This window comes from Oreochromis niloticus, linkage group LG23 (assembly GCF_001858045.2).
Source record: "Oreochromis niloticus isolate F11D_XX linkage group LG23, O_niloticus_UMD_NMBU, whole genome shotgun sequence".
In the NCBI taxonomy this organism is placed as follows: domain Eukaryota; kingdom Metazoa; phylum Chordata; class Actinopteri; order Cichliformes; family Cichlidae; genus Oreochromis; species Oreochromis niloticus.
In genome coordinates, this window is record NC_031986.2 from 40,283,067 (window position 1) to 40,305,677 (window position 22,611).

At 39.3% G+C, this 22,611-nt stretch overlaps 2 protein-coding genes across 2 annotated transcripts; one reads left to right on the plus strand and one right to left on the minus strand.

Moving 5' to 3' along the window:
- Nucleotides 1–1,116: 1,116 nt before the first annotated feature.
- mef2b (myocyte enhancer factor 2b) lies at nt 1,117–12,274 on the plus strand. The gene is made up of 10 exons (XM_005478988.4): nt 1,117–1,270; nt 1,353–1,431; nt 5,445–5,524; nt 6,998–7,201; nt 7,459–7,587; nt 7,752–7,941; nt 8,881–9,029; nt 9,307–9,421; nt 10,171–10,282; nt 10,505–12,274. The coding sequence occupies exons 3-10, from the start codon at nt 5,471–5,473 to the stop codon at nt 10,815–10,817; spliced, it is 1,266 nt and encodes a 421-aa protein (XP_005479045.1). The 5' UTR covers nt 1,117–1,270; nt 1,353–1,431; nt 5,445–5,470; the 3' UTR covers nt 10,818–12,274.
- A 2,385-nt stretch (nt 12,275–14,659) lies between these two features.
- tmem161a (transmembrane protein 161A) lies at nt 14,660–21,440 on the minus strand. Its single transcript, XM_003439689.5, has 11 exons — nt 21,295–21,440; nt 20,728–20,831; nt 20,559–20,642; nt 20,283–20,374; nt 19,941–20,097; nt 19,328–19,543; nt 18,963–19,106; nt 18,746–18,859; nt 18,450–18,624; nt 18,167–18,263; nt 14,660–17,137 (listed from the first exon to the last, which is right to left on the minus strand). The coding sequence occupies exons 1-11, from the start codon at nt 21,295–21,297 to the stop codon at nt 16,833–16,835; spliced, it is 1,491 nt and encodes a 496-aa protein (XP_003439737.2). The 5' UTR covers nt 21,298–21,440; the 3' UTR covers nt 14,660–16,832.
- Between the last annotated feature and the right edge of the window lie 1,171 nt (nt 21,441–22,611).

Sequence of the window (22,611 nt, forward strand, 5' to 3'; positions counted from 1 at the left end):
GAGCATAAAGCAGTGTTTCAGTTGGTACGGTGCAAATTGACTTTAACGCAAAGAGATATGTGTATCCCGATAAACAGTCAACATTCACTGTTGTTTCCTTCCCCCATAACAGCAGCAAAACACTATAGTCAATCTCCAAGACTGAAGTCTTTAATTCATCAGTCACGATGAAGTTTTTATGTCAAAAGAGAAATTCCTTCAAACCAAAGTGGCCAAAATGTTTAGTTATTTTTATCAAAATGACCATGAACTCTAGAAAAGTGTTCCTCAGAATAGTTTTGCTCTATTCTCATTGATGCTGAATGGCTTTTGGATCAGACTGTAACTGTTTAGACTCACTGACTCTTCTAGGGGCTGATTTTTAAAAGCACATTGTTTCTTCTACTTTTTAAGGCAAAGCAGCATTTACATTTAAGGGGATTTTTTTAACAACATAATAGCAACAGTCATAACAAATATCTACCATATCTACTGTAGAAACATAACATATGCCTATTCCTATTGTGTGCAGTACATTTAGTAACAGAATCTCACACCTAATGTTGTGCCTTGCATTGTAATTGGGGAAGAACCGCCATACACCTCAGCTATGCTCCACGCTCTTCTGCTTCCTTCTTCTTTGCATTCAAATGCTTGTAACTTTGTTTAGTAAGTAAATAAATCTTATCATAGTCACATTTTCAGAGTTGATGTATTTTAAAGTCAGCTATAGCACTCCCATTTGCACAGTATATCAAATTCATGTGACTCACCCCTCAATTTAAGTTTTGCAGAATCCCATTAAAGAGATTAATTCAAGTCATCCCCTTAAATTTAATTTATAAAATTTTATTTAAAAATTAATATATTTTTGTTTTTGAGTAATGTCCTGCAAAAACCTTGTAATATTTTGTGGTACATGATTGAAACAAGCAAAAGTGCCCTTTAACCCAAATTATTAATCACAAAACAACATTTTCCACTGTCCATTGTCACCTCCCCTGCCCTTCCTGTAATTAAACTGTACAAAAATACATTTTAAAAGATAACATTGGAACTAAATTGCTTCATAATGCAAATTTTGAAGGCATAAAGTCCATAAAGCGCAACTTTTGCTGACACCTTATAGTGACGGATGCATTTATACGCGGAGGGGAGGTGGAGGAGTGCGTCCAATAGCATGGCCGAGGAGGCGGTGTGTGGTGACACACACACACAGAGCGAGAGGCGGGCTGCAGCAGCCAGCTGTTGGAAAGCAGCGCTCCTGAATCATCCGCAGCTTCTGCATCAGGTGAATATTTCTGCATCTGCACAAGACCAGAACGCACAACAAGACTCTCGACGCTCATTTAGTCATTTATGTTTCCTATCAGCAACTATTCCTGTTTGACTGGTCCTGATCGAGTGGGTGAAACTAAGAAGTAAACAGAGAAAAAGAAGATCGAGGAACAGGTGAGATCAGATGCTCTATTTTTATTTTTAAGCACGTGTTGAGTTTCTTTTTTATCTTCTTATTTCGGTTTTTAAGGCAAATGAGCGAAGCTTCCTGGGGTTTCCTGTGTAGAGCATTGCATGACACAGCTGTGAGTAAAGTACCTGTTGCTGTGTTATTGAGATGAGGCTATAATAGACAGGAGTGCTTGGCAACTCGGGGACAGACAGGCTATTCTTAAACTGTCTATTTGAAATGACGTCAGCAAGTTATTGGGAATAATTGCCCATAAACGGGTTTAAGCAATGTATTTCTACTTCTTTTTAACTTTTATGATTATTATTATTATTATTACTTAATTCTTGCTTGGTTTGCTCACTGTGAAAAATGAATCAGAGTCCTTTGAAAACAAACACATTCTATGACTCCCATGAGTCCATTCTGAGTAGACTGGTTCAACTTTTAAGAAGAATCTCGACTAACTTTGCTCTTATTAGAAACAGATATAGATAGATATCTAGACAGACAGATAGATAGCTCTTTCATCCCTTTAGCTGTTGTCCGTAGTCTAATTTAAAGCAAGCATTATTGATTCTGGTGTCTTTAATCTTCTGACGTTCCTTAGTGCTGGATATGTATCTTTTTCCATTTTTACTGCCCTCAAAGAGGTTTTCCTCTTTTAGTGTGAGGTGTGGCTCATCTTCACAGATAGTTTGAGAGGATGTCAGACTTTCTAACCTTTTGGAAGACCTAAAAAAAACCTTTTTTCTCTATTTATGGAAAGATCAAATGTTCAGCACATGCCTGCATGCAACATTGCTACTCTGGCTCTATGAAAAAATATCAAGGCAATTCAATTATCCCCAGTTAAAATTAGACAAATATTTCCTCGCCATTGCACTGCAAAGGCCCAATGAGCACATGAACCATTTGACCCCAAAGGTTGCAAACAGAGACATATACAGCTAGGTATACTACAAGATAAAAATAATAAAAAGACCTCTTTTGGTTACCATGCTAGCTATGCAAAGCTTTGTCGAGAACTATAAAGACTAAGAAGCAAAGTGTTCCCCTGGGGCCTTTATTTTATGAGTATGCTTCTGTTTTGATTTGAATGAGTGAGGCTGTCACTAAGACTTCAAGTTTTTCCAGATTTGACCTTCACCTTTTTTAACTGTAGTTCAGAAGAATGTATGTATATGCACTAGTACATACAGAGTGTCAATGGGTGAAGACAGACATCGGCCCACATAACACTGGACTTTGATATGACACTCACAAGCTGCTAAAATGACTAAAAGAGTGAAAACAACAACCCTGTTAGATTTGATTCACACACTGCTAGCAACAGATAAAGCACATTATACCCATGTAGTACAGTAGACATTTTAGGTGTTGCTTCTCTTGTGATTGCCATAATTGTGTAACTAATGCATTCACAGAGCAAAACGTGAAAAAAAATAGTTTAGAGCAAAAGCAAAACCATTTTCTCAAACCATCTTTAACTATCAGTATTTTAACACTACCATTATATATCTTGTCATATTTACCATCCAGTACTGCGTAGAGAGCAGGGCAATCTGCTTTTTCATCATAGAAGAACCCATTAACCTCCCTGGCTAATATGCTTACAAGTGTTTACCATGTTTTTGAAACATTTGAAGCCACCATGCTCTGAATGACTCATGGAAAGGAAACCATTGAAGCAGAACCCCCAATACTCTACAAATGCCCTACTTTTTCCCCCTTCTCATTCATGCATACAGTTCACTGCAGCAAGAAAAACATGTCGCGCGATACATATTCTTAATGAGCAAAATCAGCAGTGCTAATAAGACCAATTAAAATTACCTTGATGCGCAGGGTTTTCTGTAAACGTGCACTGTTGTCCTAGGTAGTTCCCCGGTGATTAGTCAGACGATCCCAGGGTATGTCAGAAAGCAAAGCTCCTGCTGCCCTTGTATGTGTCTGTGCTCAGTGTTTTCCACTGTCTCACCTTTGGGAAGGTATCTGCCAAAGGCACTGTCCTTCCCTAGAAGCCTGAGGCTCTGGGGAAGGTGTGCATGTGCTGAACTATTGGACAATGACAGGATAGACAGTGATTCTGTTTTGCATTCATGTCCAATTGATGGCAAAGGAGACATTTTCTCAGAGATGTCCACCTTTTCTCAGAGATGTTCAGTAGTTGACCATGGAGATGAAATGTCACAGGCGGTAGGTGCATGCTGCTTTTTTGTTTCTGTGAATGTGCAGACCTCAAATGGCAGTTGTCAAATGGGAAAGTATCCAGATTTAGCTGTGAGGCACAGCCAGGCTTTTCCTGCCTGTCTCGGCCTTTAGGCCTTTGACAAACCTACCAAACCACATAGATATTCTATAGCTCCACGCCGGTTTGCTGGAGGGGCAGCTATATATACCCAGCTAGCCATATGTTTTAGCAGAGCTGGCTGCAGCTCTAATAGTTGACATTTGGTTATATTTGAGAGGAGAGGAACCTTCGGTAAAACCCTGTGATAAACATCTTTCAGCCTTTTTTAGAACATATGTCCCACTTCCCTCTCTTCTCTACATTAACATGCCTTGATATGAGGTGAAATTGTCTCACTTCTGGTCCAAAAAAAACCCCCGAACAGCTTGGCCTGGTGTGAATTCTTTGTGGTAGTTGAGTTGTTAGTTAGACAGACCAGTGCTGGTTTTGTGGTTCTATTTTTCTATTGTGCGCTTTGTTTTACCATACAGACACTGGCAAGGATGGGTTTTTCTGCAGCTGTTACTTTTGAGGTGTGTCTTGGCTCTGCAGCATATTCAACAAAGCAAATAACGTAAGACTTTATAAGGTAATCATAAGGGCAACGAGGTGGACTCTTCCAGACATGCCCCAAATTTCTGTGTGCCAAGCTTATGTTGAAGGACAGCGGGCACTTTAGGGGTCGTGGGAACACGGGCTTCATATCCGCTCAGGCACCATCAGGAGGGGGCAAGCAACTAAATATAGAGAAGTCAAGACGTCTAGAATTAGGGGGGAAAACCAGTGAAAACTCCTCTGGGCTTTGGAGAAATACTGTATGGCCCAGTCAGAAAAGACAGACCACCACTTAACACAGTTGTTTTACTGATAGTGAGCATCAAACCAAGACAGCTCATACACGGAGCAAATTTATGGATACATTTGATTTAATGCTGTATTTTAAGCAAAGCCGTCTCTTAAAGCGTCAGTGAAATTAAACATTCAGTTCCACGTTTTTCATCTTTGTTTTTGTTTCTATACAGCAGGGATGGGAGCATTGTTTTCTAGCCCAACAAAAACAGAAAAACCACGGGTGTGAGTTTCAAAAATGGACATTCTCAAGCCAGCCACATGTCTTTGCTATCTGCCCCTGAAAATCCTGTTTTGTTTTGTTTTTTTCTGACCTGGCTGTGCATGAGAGAAGAGTGGGTGGCTTTTAGCATCAGCCATCTTTCAAGAACACACCGTTTTCCTTCTACTGTTTGGTTTCAGCTATTGCCTGCTGAACCTTTAAAAAGAGCTATGGACTGTATTTTTAACCCTGTCTCTTGGGGCCGCTTGGTGCAGTCAAGCACTGTGCTGTTGGCCCGGGGGTAACCCAGACTGTCAGGGTGTCATTCTGTGTGGACTGCTAGCCCCACAAGAGCCACGCTAACTTTAGACCGCATCGCTTCATGATGGTAAAAATAAACACCCTCGCCCTACTGAGGGGAAAGGACTTGAGTCACTTAAAGTAAAGGGATGACATTTTCCCATCAGAATTGTATTAATGACTGAACATTTATTCCATTCTTATTATAATATGTGACCATATCACCTCAAATTCGTTACAGTAATTAATAATTAGTTCAACTGCTTACAAATGCAAGTTTAAGTATCGAGGTAAATTTTTCTGTTATCTACGAGAGTAAAGGTTCGTTTAATGTTTTAGGTAATTTCATTGGTGCTGATTTTCACACATCACTGCAAATGTTTAAGTATGCTGTTTTATTCTACTATATGACTGATTTTCACCTTCTATAACAGGTGTCAGACTAAGAAGAGAAGAGAAAATGGGAAGAAAGAAAATACAAATTTCTCGTATTCTTGACCAGAGAAATAGACAGGTGAGCACACATCGTTTCATGTTTCACACACACACATATATATACGATTTTTTAAAAATATTTCTCAGTAAATATTAACCAGTCCCACTAAAATTATAGTTAACTACAGGAAGAATAAAAACTTAATCCAGATTATTTGAACAATCAGATACATTTTCTTGTTTTTTAAGTGTGAAATATTACTACAGTGTGAACGTGTGGGTCTTTTCTCTTGATGTAAAAATTGTATATCAATCCAAGACATTTAAAGACATCGCACTGATATCTCAGGAAATGTATCAGGCAAATTTTTAACGTTTTCCTCTTCCAGATATGTTTTAGACTCCGTAATTAAGTGTCACTTAAGCTGCAAGCACTGAGTTGCAAAAATAGCGGTACATGTTTCATGTAAATGTGCATATTATGTAGCCGACGCTGTGGTTGTTTGTTGTCCAGCATTGCACTACAAATATTTAAAACATATCACGATAGCTTCACTGATTGAAATGCAAATGCAAAGGCATGCAAGGATGACTATTAATGAAATGTCAAATTATGATATTTATACTAGTGTGAAACATTATTAAAATCGTGCAGTTTACAACATCACTAGCATTCATTATTTTCTACCCAACGTAGGTAATAGCAAATATTTTGGACGTCACTGATACAATAACCTAAAGCTGTGAATTTATCAAAACCCTTAACACCAGTTAAAGTGAGATTTTTTTATTTGACAAAAGGCCAATCTTTCACACTGAACAAAAAAAATGATGTGAGCGTGCCGACAGTCGACACTAGATTGAGGAAATATTATTAAAAGTTTAAGAACTAACAAGAAAACACACCATTAAACAGAAGAGGAACTGTTTATCAGTTTGATGCAAAATGAATCTGACAGCACCGATTACATATACAACATAGTACTGACATCAACTTATGGCACATGAGTTACACCGCTCTGCAATACCACAGACAGATATTATCATTTGTACAATACTGCGGCATGAACAAAAATGCTTGCATCATATTTAGAGCCTATTCGTGCGTTAATATCGGTTCAAATACTACAACTCCATGAAACACCCTAAATATTATTTAAAGTTTTAGCTGTGTTAGGAAAAACACATGATATGCATAGTGAGTTTGTGTACACAGCCAGAGCTCTTATTTAACTGTTTTCAGAATGCTGATAAACACAGTTTATTTCTCATATCTGATCTTTTCGACTGAAAGTGTTGTGGTGATAAGGTTTGTATATCTGAATGAAGTGTCTGGTGATTGAATGTGTTCTGCACTGCAAAGTCTCTATTTTATTTTATTTTATTTTATTTTATTTTATTTTATTTTATTTTATTTTATTTTATTTTATTTTATTTTATTTTATTTTATTTTATTTTTAATTATCCAACTTCCTTAATTTGTTACGCTCACGACTTTGCAAAGTTAACTGGAGGGAGTTAAAAATGCAAACCTGTTTTTCTTCTGTCGTAGGTGACCTTCACCAAACGTAAATTTGGCCTGATGAAGAAAGCTTACGAGCTGAGCGTGCTCTGTGACTGCGAGATCGCTCTCATCATCTTCAACAGCACCAACCGTCTGTTCCAGTACGCCAGCACAGACATGGACAAAGTTCTGCTAAAATACACAGAGTACAGCGAGCCACACGAGAGTCGCACCAACACGGACATACTGGAGGTACTATTTTAGGAGCTTTTTTAAAAAGAAGTATATGAAAGCTTCTGATACGCAGCTGATCTGGAACGTAAACCAATTTTTAACAGTACATGCGATTATTAGATAAAAAGCCTCTGGAAGGATATTGTAAAAAAATAATTGGAAAAACAGGTGTTTTATTTTGAATGAAAACCCTTTCTCGTGACGTTGTTGTGGTTCGAAACCATCGTGCTATTGTTGCCAGTAATTTTCCATGTGCACTTTCTCTTCTGCATCAGACCCTGCGTAGGAAAGGACTCGGACTTGATGGCTCAGAGCTTGACAGTGAGGAGAGCATGCAGGTGGCAACAGACAAGTATCCTCTAAGTGAGGGCATGGATCTCTCTGTGGCTCGCCAGCGCTTCTATGTTAGTGATCATATACTTACTCCTCCATACATTCAACGCACACAGACCAAACACAGACAAACTGATTTCTAATTACAATTCTGTGTTATAAAATCATCTTTAATTAACTGATCTTTAATCCATACTGTTGTCAAAGTTACACGTTTATGTGTTTTACTCTTCAGGGTCCCTCTCTGCTTTCGCCGGAGGCACAATTCCTCGTGTCTGCAGGTTGCGAGAATGGTTTTCCCAATTCCTCCGGATCCGGCATGGCCTCCCACAGACCCCCGAGCTTTAAATCTCTAAACTCCAGATCCAGCTCGGCCAGTCCTGCTGCACCCCACGCACACACTGCATTCATGTCTCCACACTCGGGTTAGTCTCATTAAGTCCTATACCAGAATCATCATAACTACTAAGGGTAGTATCTATTTGTGTATGTCTTGTGTTTGAAAAAACATGTCAATTTCTATTGCATCTATGTATCACTTTTAACAAGTTCCACCAATTTTGGGCCTTTGTCAGGCTCATTCAGGCTCATTTGTGAGTTTTTTGTGTTTTTTAACACTTTCATGATGAAACCAAAGTCTAAATGATTTTTTAAAAATTTAATCTACCACTACAAATAATCTACCAGTATTATTCTACCTTTAAACAGAGTCATAGCATTTCGCATGAAAATCCATGAGCCACTCTTCTAACTTCTTGTTAAATGCTTTCTGTAAAATTCATGTGTACTGTCAACCATCTGTGCAGCTGGCTGTGAACTCACAGGAAGTGTGTGTGTTTGTGTGTGTATGTGTATGTGTGTGTGTGTGCGCAGTCGGTCTGTTATGTGAAACTGGCCCTCCACCAGTGTAACTGCAGCTACAACCAGCTCTGTGGTTTCTATTCAGAATGCATCACACCTGCCTATCTGTCAGCCATCATACAGTCTCTAACTATCTGGATGCACTGGGATTTCATTATATACTGATCACTGACACTTTTAGTGATTCTAAATGCACTGTTCTCTTTTATCTAAGATCTGACAGTGATTGTTGGTTTACATTGCGTTCGCAATGGATTCTGTCACATGAGTTACAGTATATTCAGTACAGTTGCACATATTATAACTAGTCAGACCTGCCTGGTGTCTCACGAAGGCTTGATACTCATTCAAAGGTTAAAGGAAAAGAAGAAGTTCTTTTTTTCAAAATCACACTTGTATACCGCAACAGAGGGAGGTGATGATTGTATCACAAAGAATAAATGACAGTAGTGGAGCGGGCTTAGATCGCTTTTCACTTCCTGCTCCTTTTTTTCACTGTTTAGGTATCGGCTACTCTGTGTTTTCCCATGGCAACCTTAATCGAGCTCTGGACATGAAAAGCCCTCCTCCTCTGAACGTGGGCACTGAAAACCTGCGGGCAGATGGTGCTAATCAGGCCATGGGGGCCACACGCGCTAACCACAACTCCGCTGTAAGTAGCTGTGCTATCCAGTGTGATCAAAACAAATAGGTGTCAGTGCCTCTAATAGATGTCGTACTGCTTCTAAAAACTAAAGTTCTTAATTAAATACCAAAACACATAAATAGTTCTGCAAACTTGGACAAGAAACTTCACAGGTTTTTTGACTCATTCACACCTCTCGCAATTATAATGTTCACAAGTTTCATAGTGTTCATACACTGACTACACTACATCAGTACAAACTCAAGATTTCCAGTATGACTGTTTCCCTTTCTCTGATCATCAGAGGGGTCTTTTGTACCAGGGCCTGCACAGCAGCAGCTCCATGGTGGCTATGGGGAAGGCAGGGCTGCTGAGTCACAGTTTGGGAGGATATGGTCTCCCCTCCCCTGGAGCCTCTGGTATGTCATCTGTGTTCTGTTACTATAGAAAGAAAGAAAAAAGAAATATATGAAAAAAATATATGGCAACTGACAAAGCAGTCATACAGCAATAGCTTGACATGTTAACGGGTTATATCAGATTGTTAATGCCACTCTCATGTCTGTATGGTACAACTGAACCTACCACACATATACTCTCTTAGCATAGCTTAGCATAACCACTGCAAAGCTAGGGCACTGACTCACTGTGGGGCAGTTCACTCCAGAACCTGATTATTAATGCACAAAACTTTTCTCATTCTGATCTGTGTAAAAAAAGGGTTTGGAGTTTGTGCAGGACCAGGAGCTTGGAGAGTTTCAGGTGGTTTTCTGGTGAATTTATCATGAGAAAACATTGCCTTTCTTGCTAAACCCAGCCAGGAAATAGTTCCACAGAAGGCAAAAATAAATAAATAAATAAGAAGAAGAAAAAGCAAGGGAAATTTTGTTAGGGTTTTTTTTTACACTGTTCCAAATTAAGCAGAACATCTTCTGACTCTAGCTTCATCTCTAGTGTGACATGAGTGATGAGAGGTAACAGTCTTATATCTTGTGCTCATCGATAAAAACTACAAAGGGTATTTCCCAAAATGTCAAACCAGCCTTGCTGTGAAGTGTATCTTATCTTAAAATGAAACCATTTTATTAAACTGTATCTTTTTCTCCTGTTTCCCCCCCTATCTTTTATTCTATCACCAAATCTATGTATATCAATTCTTTCTTTGCAGAGTACAGCCAGCCTGGTTTTTATCACTCAGTCAGTTTACAACGAGGAACAGTAAACCCCTGGCAAGCGGCGCAACCACCTCAGGAACCTCATGGGCCTCATATAAATCCTGTGTGAGCATATCATATATTATTCTAGACATAATACAGTAAATCCACTGTATATATAATTTTGAATCATTAGTGATAGTTGACTCTTAAATGCCATGTTCACAAGCAGTTTTGACTGTCTTTAAATTATCTTCAAGCTACTTCTAGTGCCCCTTAGCTGTAACTCCAGGATTGATGACGTGTTTCAATCCAAATTAATTTCTTCCACCCTCTTGTTGTTTTCAGAGAGTCCAGCGGGGGATGCTCTTTCCCCTCTCAGTCCTGCACTCCAACCTCTCCGCATCTGCCGTCCCTCAACCTCAGCATCAAATCGGAGCGTAGCTCTCCTGAGCACATGGCCTCACCTACCTCCCCTCCTCTGCACCACCTCAGGCAGCATTCTCCAATGAGCAACCCCGATTCGGCTCGTCATACCCCTCCAGATACCCATCCAGCCAATGGCACAAAAGAGTTTGCCAAAACCAGCTACCCACAAGACCAAGAGGAAGGAGGGCAGTCGCTCCGGCAGTTAGAGATGAGCGACGGCTGGCAGAGATAGCCAGCTGCTCCGCTCTACAACCCACTCTCAGTCAACATCTGTCTTCAGACAAAACCAGAAAGGGTCGACGTATGCCTCTCTTTGTCTCCTCACACAGAGCTGGTCTCTCCTGGGCAGTGGAGAATTCTTCTCTGCATCACTTGCTTGATCCCATGAGGAGATAGATGCATACAGACTTTTGCTTTTTGTTTGGTTAGGGTTAGTTTTCTGTGTGGAGCTAATGTGAATCAAAAGTACAATTTGGAAATGTGATTGTTTTCTTGTGACTTTGTTGAAGTTGGCTACAGCAGCACTGTGGGACCACCTGAATTTCTCTGAAGTGCACATATAAAAAAAAAACGTCCGTACATATTTAGCCTTCAGAGCAAAAAAAAAAAAAAAAAAAAAAAAAAATAGGAGGTACTAAAAAAGTAGCTTGACTGGGGTTTTATGTGATAAGGTTACACAACAGGGCATTTAATTGGATACGTTCTTAAAATAAAAGTTTTTTTTAGTTATCACAGTTTCCTTTCAGATGTGGAAATATCTTCGTAATGGAATTTTAATGAGAGAAATCTAGGTATGAAAGCCACTGTCTACTTTTTTCTTTAACAACACATAAAATTCAGCTAACAGGAGGTTTCTTCTGTCTGAATTATTAGTGTTTGTCCAGACAGTGTTTTATTGCTGTTGCTTTACAAAGCACCGTCTCATATTAAAGCAAAGGCATCCTTTGTAGAGAAACAAAGAAAAAGGAAGTTTCGCTCTGAAAATATCCCAGCTTAAATCAGACTGCTGTAGCCTCAGATTGTCTTCCTGTATCTTGGCCCCCCATCTCTTACAAATGATTCACAACAAAAGAAGATATTTGAAGAACTGGAGGGACATTTTGCAGCAGTATGGTCTAAAAAAAAAAAAAGAGTTGAAAAAATGTGAACCCACCCTTTTAAGATTCTGGGCATCAGTCTGTGTCAGAGATGAGGCCGATGAGCTCTTTGGGATGTAAAAATGGTTTTCTTTTTTCAAGTTTTTTTGTTTTTTTAATCTTTAGTATTGTTGTAATGTGATCATTTTATGTTGTCAGAAACACTCACAGCAGTCTGCTAAGACCAAAGTGTTTAATTATTGTCCCTATGCATTGCACACAAATACTGCAACAGCCCAAAAAAATGATGTATTTGTCTTTATTTGGTCGATTTTTTCTAAAAAGCAGCAATCATGTGCTTACTCTTCCTGAAGGGCTTTGTGTAGTAAGTGTTTAGTGTAGATATTCCTGTGTTTATGATGTGTTACAACACGAGACAAGCTGTACTAGATGAGTCTAAATATCCATTCATTTGTTTGTTTATTATCCGGGTTTCATTTATGTATACATTTACGTTTTAATCTTGTGCACTGGATACCTCTATGTCTTTTAGTTTTGCATTTTCAGTTTCTGATCTTCAAATGACAAAAAAATAAAAAAAATTTAAAAAGGAGGTAATTTTCATTCACTGTCCACAAGGGGTCGTCTTATTTCTTCTAATCTGACTGAGACTGGTTAAAGTGCAGAGTAGTGAAGACCAGCCTTAACAGGTAGTTCTTTATTTAATAAATCGGTTAATTGGCTAATTAAATAAAGCTCCTGCTAAAATCCAGCTTGTGGAGGTTTTCAAATACAAGTTCCACTGTTGATTTATCTCTCTTTTCATGTTATGTGGATTTTTGTGGATTAATATTAGCATGAAACATGAAAAGCCAAGTTGTCAGTATTTTGTTTCTGGTTGATTTTTTAATACATATATACATACATATTTGCTGGATGCTTCACTAACAAAACAGAGGCATTTTTTGTGAATCATTTTAAAATAAAGTTTACTGTTTGTTTACTTTGTGTGTTTGCCCCTGTCTGAGTTTTTTTTTATCTTTTTATTTTAGGACATTTAGTTTATCATTTTTCTCAGGTGAAAAAATGTCATAATAATTAATTAATAATTAAAAAATAAATGGCATAAAAGGGAATGATTTCCCTCTGTTTTTATGTACATTAATTCTGAAAGCAGGTAAAATGCCCTCCACTGTGTAGCTTTCATGTGTACATTTATTTCATTTTATTCACCTACATTCCATCTTTTGAATACACACACACTCCCTCATTATCATGTCGGGGCGCTGTCAAGCAGCTCACCACGCACCCACCAAACGAGAGGAAAAAGAATAGACCACACAAATCCTGGAAACCTTTATGTCTTCCAAACAGGAAAAAAAAAGGGCACAAATATGGTCATTTCCATAGCTGGTTGTTTCATAGTAACCATGCCAAAATGTTTTCCTATGCTGCCTCCATGGAGAATTTACCTGCCTTTCCACAGTGGGCACACACACAGACACACACACAGTATTGAGCTGTTGTCTCTCCACCTTAAATGACGAGACTTTCACTGGGGTCATGTCTGGTCTGATCCCATGAGACTAGACCAGGCCCAGTCTGTAGGGCATGTCTGGGTCCTATGTACACACACACGCACAGACATACATTCTAGCCTCTATAGCAACCACAGCCAGCCATGGCTGTCTGACTTGCCTTGTTGCAGTCCATAGAGCAGACTGAAGGGGCCCGAGGCCTCCAGCACAGATGCTTTAAAGCAGGGGTCCCCAATCCCAGTCCACGAGGGCCGGTGTCCCTGCAGGTTTTAGATGTGTCCTTGATCCATCACAGCTGATTTAAATGGATAAATTACCTTCTCAACATGTCTTGAAGTTCTCCAGAGGCCTGGTAATGAGCTAATCATGTAATTCAGGTGTGTGGACCCAGGGTGAGATCTAAAACCTGCAGGGACACCGGCCCTCGTGGACTGGGATTGGGGACCCCTGCTTTAAAGATGTCACCTTTCAGTTTATGAGGCCAGGCATTCTTACAGGCCCACCAGAGAGAAGGATGAGCTTGACTGCTCATCGTAGATGAAGATACTGCTTATATGACTCAAATTAAACTGATGTTCCACAGCAACAAAAACATTGTCCAAGAAATTTTTCTGTACTCACACTGAGATGTAGGATTTGCTAATTGGTGTGCTCTCAAATTTGTTTGCTTTTCAGTGGCTTTGCGACTCTTAATGTCTTCCAGTTGTGCATATAAAACGACAGCGAGGTGAGGAGCATATCGCTTCTTTTACTGGAGGATGCTCACAACGTTTGACTGGAGGAAGAATTTAAATCATGTCAGCTTTTAAACAAGGAGCCACTCTTGTCTCTTTACGGCAAAAAGCTGATGTGACAATTGACTGCCATGTGATTTTGAAGGTTTTGATGATATCACAAAATACATGTGAATGATTTAAACTGCACTGTCAAATACAGATTATAAAAGCAGTCCACTGCATAAAATATGTCCATTAACTGGATTATTTTGTTGTTACAGCCAAGCTCATCCACCACAAACATTTCTTCCCAGAGTCCAGGGGGCATCAGGTTCATAATAATTACCAGTGATTAAAGAATGGTCTTCTCAGGAGGTTGGGGTCAGAGATCAGCACCCTGCACAGCGACTAGACGGTCCATTGTCATCCATGTCTTTTGTCAATGGAGTACCAGTTCTCTAAAAGGAAACGTTTTATCTGTAACATCTCCCACGCTCCGTGGTGGAAGGAGGAATTAAGGGAGAAAGTCAAAATGACGTGAAAACAGCAAATCATTTTATTAGGACCACACATGAAAGAAAGAAAAAAAAAAAAAATCAGGTTACAGCCAAAGTGTTGCACACCATGCATTCAGAAAATCTAAAGGAACATTTCATATCAACTTCACAGTATAATAATATCAGAGCATTCAAGAAAGAAAACATACTAATGATCAAAACCATCCACAAACACAGTTAATCAATGTATCATAAATAAAATAAATAAAACACACTGATGAAGACTGATTCAGGGAAGGCTTTGATTAGTTCGACATATACATGGCTGATTGGCAGCAAACAAAACCTACGAAGGAGGCGATTAAGACACTGCAACTAGCATGTTGTTCATGGGTAGTGTTTGAAAATTAATGGGTAAAACAGAAATGTACCTGCAGTGTTCACTGCAGTATATCAGCTTGTTCTAAATACACATGAACAGGGAGGAAGGAGATTTCAAAACACTCAAAATCCCTGAGCTCCCAGGCACTTCAAGATAAAGAGCAACAGCTCCTCAGTGTTTGGCTTTCAAACACTAATACACAGCCAGACTGCATTACACTTAGTAAGCTTGATCTGAAAATTACGCCCACACAAAAAAAACAGGAAAAAGAAGCAGAAAAAGACACGCACGCACACGTACACACAAAATCAAAAAAAAAAATTCCCCCCAAAAAAACAAAACAAAACCCAAAAACGTAGCACTCGTGAATCGGTTCTTTAAGGACTGCAAAGAGTCCCTCACAAAAATATGTCTTATTACTCAGGCATTAAAATATTCATACTTGTCCTGGTACCTCCAAATATCATAAATGCAGCATTTAACAGTGTTCCTTTGAAAATGAAAAACAAAACTCATTAACACTGGCATAGATACATGTGAGAAGTTGCAGAAAAATGTTCTATTAAAGAAGTTATGAGATAACACTGGGGTCTGTATCACAAAGAGAGCTCCATAGGTAATCCAGCAGCATTTGGGATTAACTCTGGTTTAACGCCATCACAAAGCTGGTTCAATTTTAGCCTCAGTAAATAACAATGGTAACCAACACCGCATGATTAACCTGCTTCAGGCAGGGTTACCTTTCAGGTAAACAGACTTTAACAAGTCTGAGAAAACAAAACAAGAGCAAACAAAACAAAAACTGGACTCCGTATTTCTTCAGTATCCTGACAATTACTGAGCACTTTGCATTTAAAACAAGAGTTTTAATAAACAGTTCGTATACCAGTTTGTCTTACTCTCATCCAGGGTGAGGCAATTATTGCTGCATGTCAAGTAAGCATACGGTTACAGGCACCATTTATTAACAGTTAAAGCAAATGCACTATTTTGGTCAGATAAACAGATCAGATTTGTTTTTGTTGATCTTTCACAATCCAGAGGCAATTCCTGCAGAATTCCAGGTTTTATCAATGCAATGTCCAAATTAACTTGCTGGTAAATGTTTTGAACCTGAATGTGAACACCGTCATATTTCATCGCAAGACTATCATGGCCTGCATTAAATTCACTGTAAGAATAATGTGATATCTACTGACTATAAACTCAGTCAAACGTATCCTTAATTTTTGTGGATAATGAAGTTCGGTTTGGCAGCAGTGTGAACAAGGTGGATGAAAGGTGGTTACTATCGAGTTAGACTAAACACTACCAGAATGTCACAACACCAGTAGTGTGCGTAATAGACACTACGCACCTAAAAAGACTGCACTGTTGTCCCTTCTACACACAAATAGTTTATATATATATATAAAAAAAAAAAAAAAAAAAAAAAAAAAGGCTTTGAGTTTCACTTCATATTTTTCACTTTGTTGTATGCGCCCCACCTGCAGTGGCTCTAAACCCCACCAGCAGGGACTGCCCCAATGTCTGACAACTACTTTTGCGTTAACCAGTGTGTAGAAACACTGCACTATAAGGCTGTAATAACACCTGCACCGACATATTTTTTAATGCAATATAATTTTCTTCATTTGAATTATCACAGCTATCATCAGTATCGGTATATGGTGCCACCTTCTGGGCCAATTAAACCCAGATTTTACTGAGCCAATTTAGAATTCACATTGTGATACATGTTAAGGCGGACTAAACTGAACTTGATTTGTGATGCAGACCCCCCACTCAGTTCTGTATATTTGTGTGTTACTAATGCCAGAGTCCTGCTGGTCTTAAAAAGTTACAAGGTCAACAAAGTAGTAAATATTGCAACAGACAGCATCCAACCTTGATCAGTTACAACCAGAAAGATGGTGCAATCCAGCTGTAGTTCTATTTTATTGAAATGTCCCCTCTGCTGTCTGCAGGCATCCTGTGCAACAGCATAATGTGAGCTGATTGCTGGATGTATAAAAGTATGGCACTCCATTTTCCTCAGTTAGTTTTGCATAAGGTACTGATGGAAGTAGATGCCAAATAGAGAGCTTATGACCTGGCAGGCAGCCACCCACCAGGTGAGAAAGGCAAAAAACCCTCTGTAGAAAAGCGGTGTCAGGACAGATCGCAGCGCTGTGAAAGTCTCTGACAGTCGAGCTACTGTAGCTTGGATGTCTTCCTCCATGTCCTCCATCCCTTCTTCATCTTCATCTAGAGCTCCAGACAGGACAGGTGCAGCTGTTGGCATGATGATTGCTGGTGTCACACCAGGGGTATCCTGGGCACCTGTACTCCAGGAGAAGTCCCCTGCAACAAATAACTGGTTGTTATGTTTCACTAACATTCACACTGCTTAACTTGTCCAATAAAGGCCCAGCTTGCTGGTCAGACAGCCTTGGAACCAAGCTACTTTTCTAATTTTGCTTCTGGGGACAACAGACAGTTTTTGGGAATATCCAGGCCAAAAAAAAAATATTTAATTTTTATCTGTTCCTTGCTTTTCTACTTTATTAGGGTAAAGATTAAGAACAGACAGGAGAGAAAGAGAGTGGGGGAAGACACACAGGAAAAGGCTGCAGGTCGGCGTCTAACCCGAGCCGCTGCATTCAGCCTCGTGGTGCATGGTGGCCTGCTCACGCTGTGAGCTAAATTGCCACCTACAAAAGTCTATTTTTTGGTCTGGTTTTTGGCTGGCTAATTTTCATTGATTGCACTCTGATGCAAACTAATTTCTAATTAAACCTCATTTCTATCGTTATAAGGAACAAGACCAAATGTGAAAACAGAGGCAAAATTTGCAGCTTTCCATTTATATCAAGCACCGTCACTTTTACCACATAAAATAACAAGTGACATAAAAGCTAATAGCTAATTAATTCCAATTCCATTAGTGCCTTCTTGTCCAATGCCAATGATAATCTATGAATGCAAAGATACTCCACTCTATAGCATCACTCCAGGAGTGCTGGTATTTTTGAAGTTAACTTTAAGAGAAATCCATGAACCTTTTGTTCTTACAAAAAATATATATATTTGGATGGCAGTATTTATGGGTACAAACTATCCACTTCAGACATGCTGAAACTATCAGAAATATTCACTTTGGTTTATGTGACAAAACTGCCTGGATGGAGCTTCAGGATGCAGCACACATGGCCCTCGCTCACTAGCGTTCTTAGCAAATTGGCACAATCTGACATAAGGAGCAGTCAACTTAAAAACTGATTAATGTCTGACTAACTTCCAGAGAACTTCAGGCCTGTGAAAGTCTACACGTGCATGGTTGAGAAAAAGTTCAAATATCAAGATGTGAGTTTCAGTGAGCATTTTACTTACCCAGTGCCTTAAGTGACAGTGTTGAGAATAGGATGAGCAGAATTGGAATCAGATACTGAAGACTAACTACTGTCAGGTAGCAAAACACACGTGTAACCTGGAAGAGGGCACAGAAACTTTACTCGACACAGGCACTTAATGAGTTTTATTAAGAATTATCCTTAAATATTTAAAGTTTTTTTAAATCTTTTTTTTTTTTTTTTTTTTTTAATTCAAAACTCTCAATTTGTCTGTTTATAAGATAAAAGCATGCAATACTGAGAAAGTTTAAAATGCATTTGACCTTTCGTTGGATGTCAATTGCAGCAATACGTCCTGCCTCCTTTTTCATCTGCTCTACCCATTTTTGAGCTAGGTTGAGGTAGGCCTGGAGGTGATAACGGGTGAGACCCAGCCGCAGCACACACGACACCACGATGATCCAAAGACGCATGCTGTCAAATGCTTCACTGGATACTCTGCAAAGAGTGAAGTTATCAGAGATTAGGTGTCCACTAAGCGCTGCCTAGAAGAATTCTTCTATTTCCTGATTGTTAGTTCTAGCTTCTCACAGCCAATCAATCAGAAATGAGCACTCACAAAGTGACAGAGGTCTTTCCCATAGGTGCATTGGCCAGGAAGTCTCTTGCAATGGGTTTCACCCACAAAACCAACACAATGACTGGAGACAGAAAACCCATATGCAGCAGAATCCTGTCAGGAAACATTAGGGACACAACTGAAAGAGCAGAGTAGAGCTAATGTGTAGCAATAAAAGACATGAAGCACATGCTATTTTTCATATAACAATTCTTACTGGATGAGTGGGCGGTCTGAGTTCATCTGTACCGCATCTAGGTGAGTTTGAGCCAGCCGCAGTCCAGGGAAGGCCAAGAGAGCTCCGATGTAGGCACAGACAGCAGCCAAACCAAGCTTCACTGTCAGCTTAGTCACAGGGATTCTGAGTTTAAAGCAACCACTAACAGTAAGTGACACCAATATTTAAGGAGGGCTACTTCCAGCACAGATATCAAATACAGTCAGGCTCATTCCTGTGCCAATTGAAAGATGACTCAACTCATATAAGATTTAATATGAATCAGTTTTACAGAAACAAGCATTTCTTTAAAGACAACAAGTCAATATTTCAGCCAGAAGTAATCTTTTCATGGAGATACGTACGACCAGTCAGCGTAGCCCTGCTGTTTGACAAAGATTTCCAAGTTGTCAAAGAGGCTGGAAAAACCTGGCTCTAGACCGAACTCCAGGTAGTCCTCTCTGACAACCAACACTAGCATGGCCACAAGCAGACACAGAAAACCAAAGGCAAGGCACACTGAGCGCTCACCACCCTCCTCAGAGCGGAAGTAGTGGCTCATTAGGGTGTGAAGGGTCTTTCTGTGGGTCGGATGGTAAAGGAAACCAAATGAGAGGTGTTAAAAAAAAAAAAAAAAAAAAAAAGCTACATATATTTCAGTGATAATTTACCTTTAGTTGAACATGGATAAGACTTCCAATTTACAAGATATTTTTAATGTTTTTATATTAGTTTAACACTAGTAGTGATTGTATTCCTAATAAGAGATTAAACGTTAGCTGTAGAAAGAGATTATTCGGATTTTAGGTTCATTCAGTACTATAGATAGTTACCAACTCATCTTCATTGATATAACAGCTGCCAAGAACGTGGTGGACATATCAGGATCTTGATTCAGGAAAACATCACAAACTAATCTGGGTCCAGATATATTCTTTCTAATCTAGAGAGTGTGTCTGTTTTACATTTGAAGGATACAGACAGAAGAGAACAGTCAGGACACACCAGATGGCTCCAATATTAACCTCTTTGCTGGCATCTACCACACTATAGTAACACTCAGTGAAGAGGAAAACTCCGGTTGCATAGACTGCAAAATCTACAAGCCACTGGTACTCCAGGAAAAAGCGCAGCACTGAAAGTAGAAACAAGAACAAAAAAAACCCCCAAAACAATCAAAATGAGAATTTCAATAAAGTTTCCATGCAATGTAATATGCTGCAAAACACTGGTGGGACTTAACAGTCAAAGCTGGGCTTTGAGTAATATTTACTCTTGCACAACATTACTGTGATGTGGACGAAGAAGTATTTGTTTTACCGAGAGCGTCAATGACGTTGACTGGTGCTTTCTCCAGGTGAAGGTCAATGTCTTTGGGCACAGTGAGCGGTTTATTCTCCCCATTCTGCCGCCTATGAGCAAATAAAAGATGGAAGAAAAAAATAACAATGCAAGCTTGAAGCATGAAGAAACGGAAAAGGATGGATGAGAAACACACTATATATGTCATGGAGTAACACTAGAATCACATGATACAACTTCATGCTATAGCACGCAGTGGTCCTGCAGCATGAAGCACAGCCCTCCATTTCCCACCTGTCTCTCCTGTTTTGTTTGGGCATCTGCTTTCCTGCCAGGGCACACAGCTCTCCCTCTGAAGGGTGTTTGAATCGCAACAAACTGGAACAAACAACAAGCACATGTGTTAAAGCAGTTTAGTGCACTGTGTGAATAACGTAAAACCTGATTATATACCTGACAGTACCTGCCGTTGCAGAGCAGCCAGCGTGCAAATGAGCAATGTGGAGCCATCCTCTGCATTATGCTGGCGGCCAGTAAGCTGACCACAAGCTGAACTCCCATCAGCGCCTGTCAAATTAAACACACGCACTGAGTTTCCACCGTGCACTTGAGTGCATAGCGTCATTTTGTATATAATGATGTAGAGAGCACGACCGATTTGTCTACAACAGTAAGGACTCCGCAGCAAAGTTTGAAGAGCCGCAGAGCTGGCTACATCACGGTTTGTTTACATATAACAGTCTGTGGCAGAAGCTAACTCACGTAGGACATTAAAGAGATAATAGCAGGAAGAAGTTACGTTCAACAGCACTAAGAACACGATACGCTGGAAGCCGCTGCAAAATGAATGAAACTGAGCAAATGGCTATCGTGCTAAATTTAACTGGAGGTCCACCACCTGTCATTAGAGCTGGTTAGCATTAGCAAACTAGCTCTAACTGCCTCCGGAACACCTAAAAAGCGCTCGTCAGTGGGCTACCCAGCACTCTGTAAGAAGCTTTTTTATATATAAGACTATAAATGAAGTTACCATCTCTTCTTCCAAACGGCGTCGTTAAAACGAGAATAACTAAAGCAGCTTCTTCTCATGCAAGAAAGTCTTTGGCATCTGAACTGAACCTGCCGACATGTGGAGCTGTTAAATGTCCCGGATGTAGTCGTGGAGACGCGAGATGCCTTCGGGTGCTCCGGGAAAGAATCGTAAATCTAAAATGTAAATCCGCATATGCCTCTGAGGTGAAAGTCAATCTGAAGGTAAAAGTGTATTTTCTACTAATTTTTATTTATTTTTCTTAATTGGTTAACTTTCAGAGAAAACGAACCATTGTTTTCATAATCACACATTCAAATTGCTAATGTTGAAAGATTTTCTTTTTATCTAAAGAGTCACTGAGCCTGACAACCTAGATTAAAAAAAAAAAAGTTGCAGCCGAGCCACATCAGTGTGATTAAAGTACTGTAGTTAAATATGTTTCTCAGCCTACTGCGGGCAATCAGTATAAGAACTGAAAGGTGAGAACACTTCAGAAAGAAGAACAGTATAGGTAGACAAAAATACAATTTCTACTACTCGTACTCCTGCCCCTTCCTTTTTACCTCTAACATTTTAAATGACTAATATTAAAATATGGATTTTTTTGGATTTTGTTTATAATGTAGCACTTTGGGCATAGTTTTTCACTTTCGCAACTTTACTTCAATCAAAATAGCACAACAGCCATACTCATTCACGTGAACATTTCCGATTTTTATGAAGGCATCAGAATAACAATGCTTTTATTGGCTCTTGGTCCCCTGATAGAGAAAAAAATGCCACTGTGATAGTAAAAATATTGAAAGTATGATTGAAAATGATTGCATCATTTCCCCCAGTTTTACGATTTGAACATACAAAAACAATAGTGTGAAAACGTCTGATAATTAATACATATTCTGCTGTATAAAAATGACAAACAATAAGGAAACTTGTAAAGAGGTTTTGCTTTTACTTCTCATCTCTAATTAAATGTAAAATTGTACCCTTCATCTTTCTTTGTTATTCCTCAGTGCCCCTTAATGCCTCTGTGTGATCCTTCTAGTGATAATCTCCAGGTTTCATGCTTCCACCATCATGCATCTTAGCATTTCATTGGATAAAAACAAACATTATGCAGATTGTGAAGCTTAAAGTCTCAGATATGCTCCTGTTACTCTCTGATTTGGTATTAAAACACTAAACACCAGGGACTGAGTAAAGAAAAAGAGAGCACACTTTCTGATGCTATCGTGTTATTAAAGTATTATTTTCCCATTTTGATGGGTAAAAGAAACTTTATGATACCAACACAGTTATCTTCACACCTGAAGA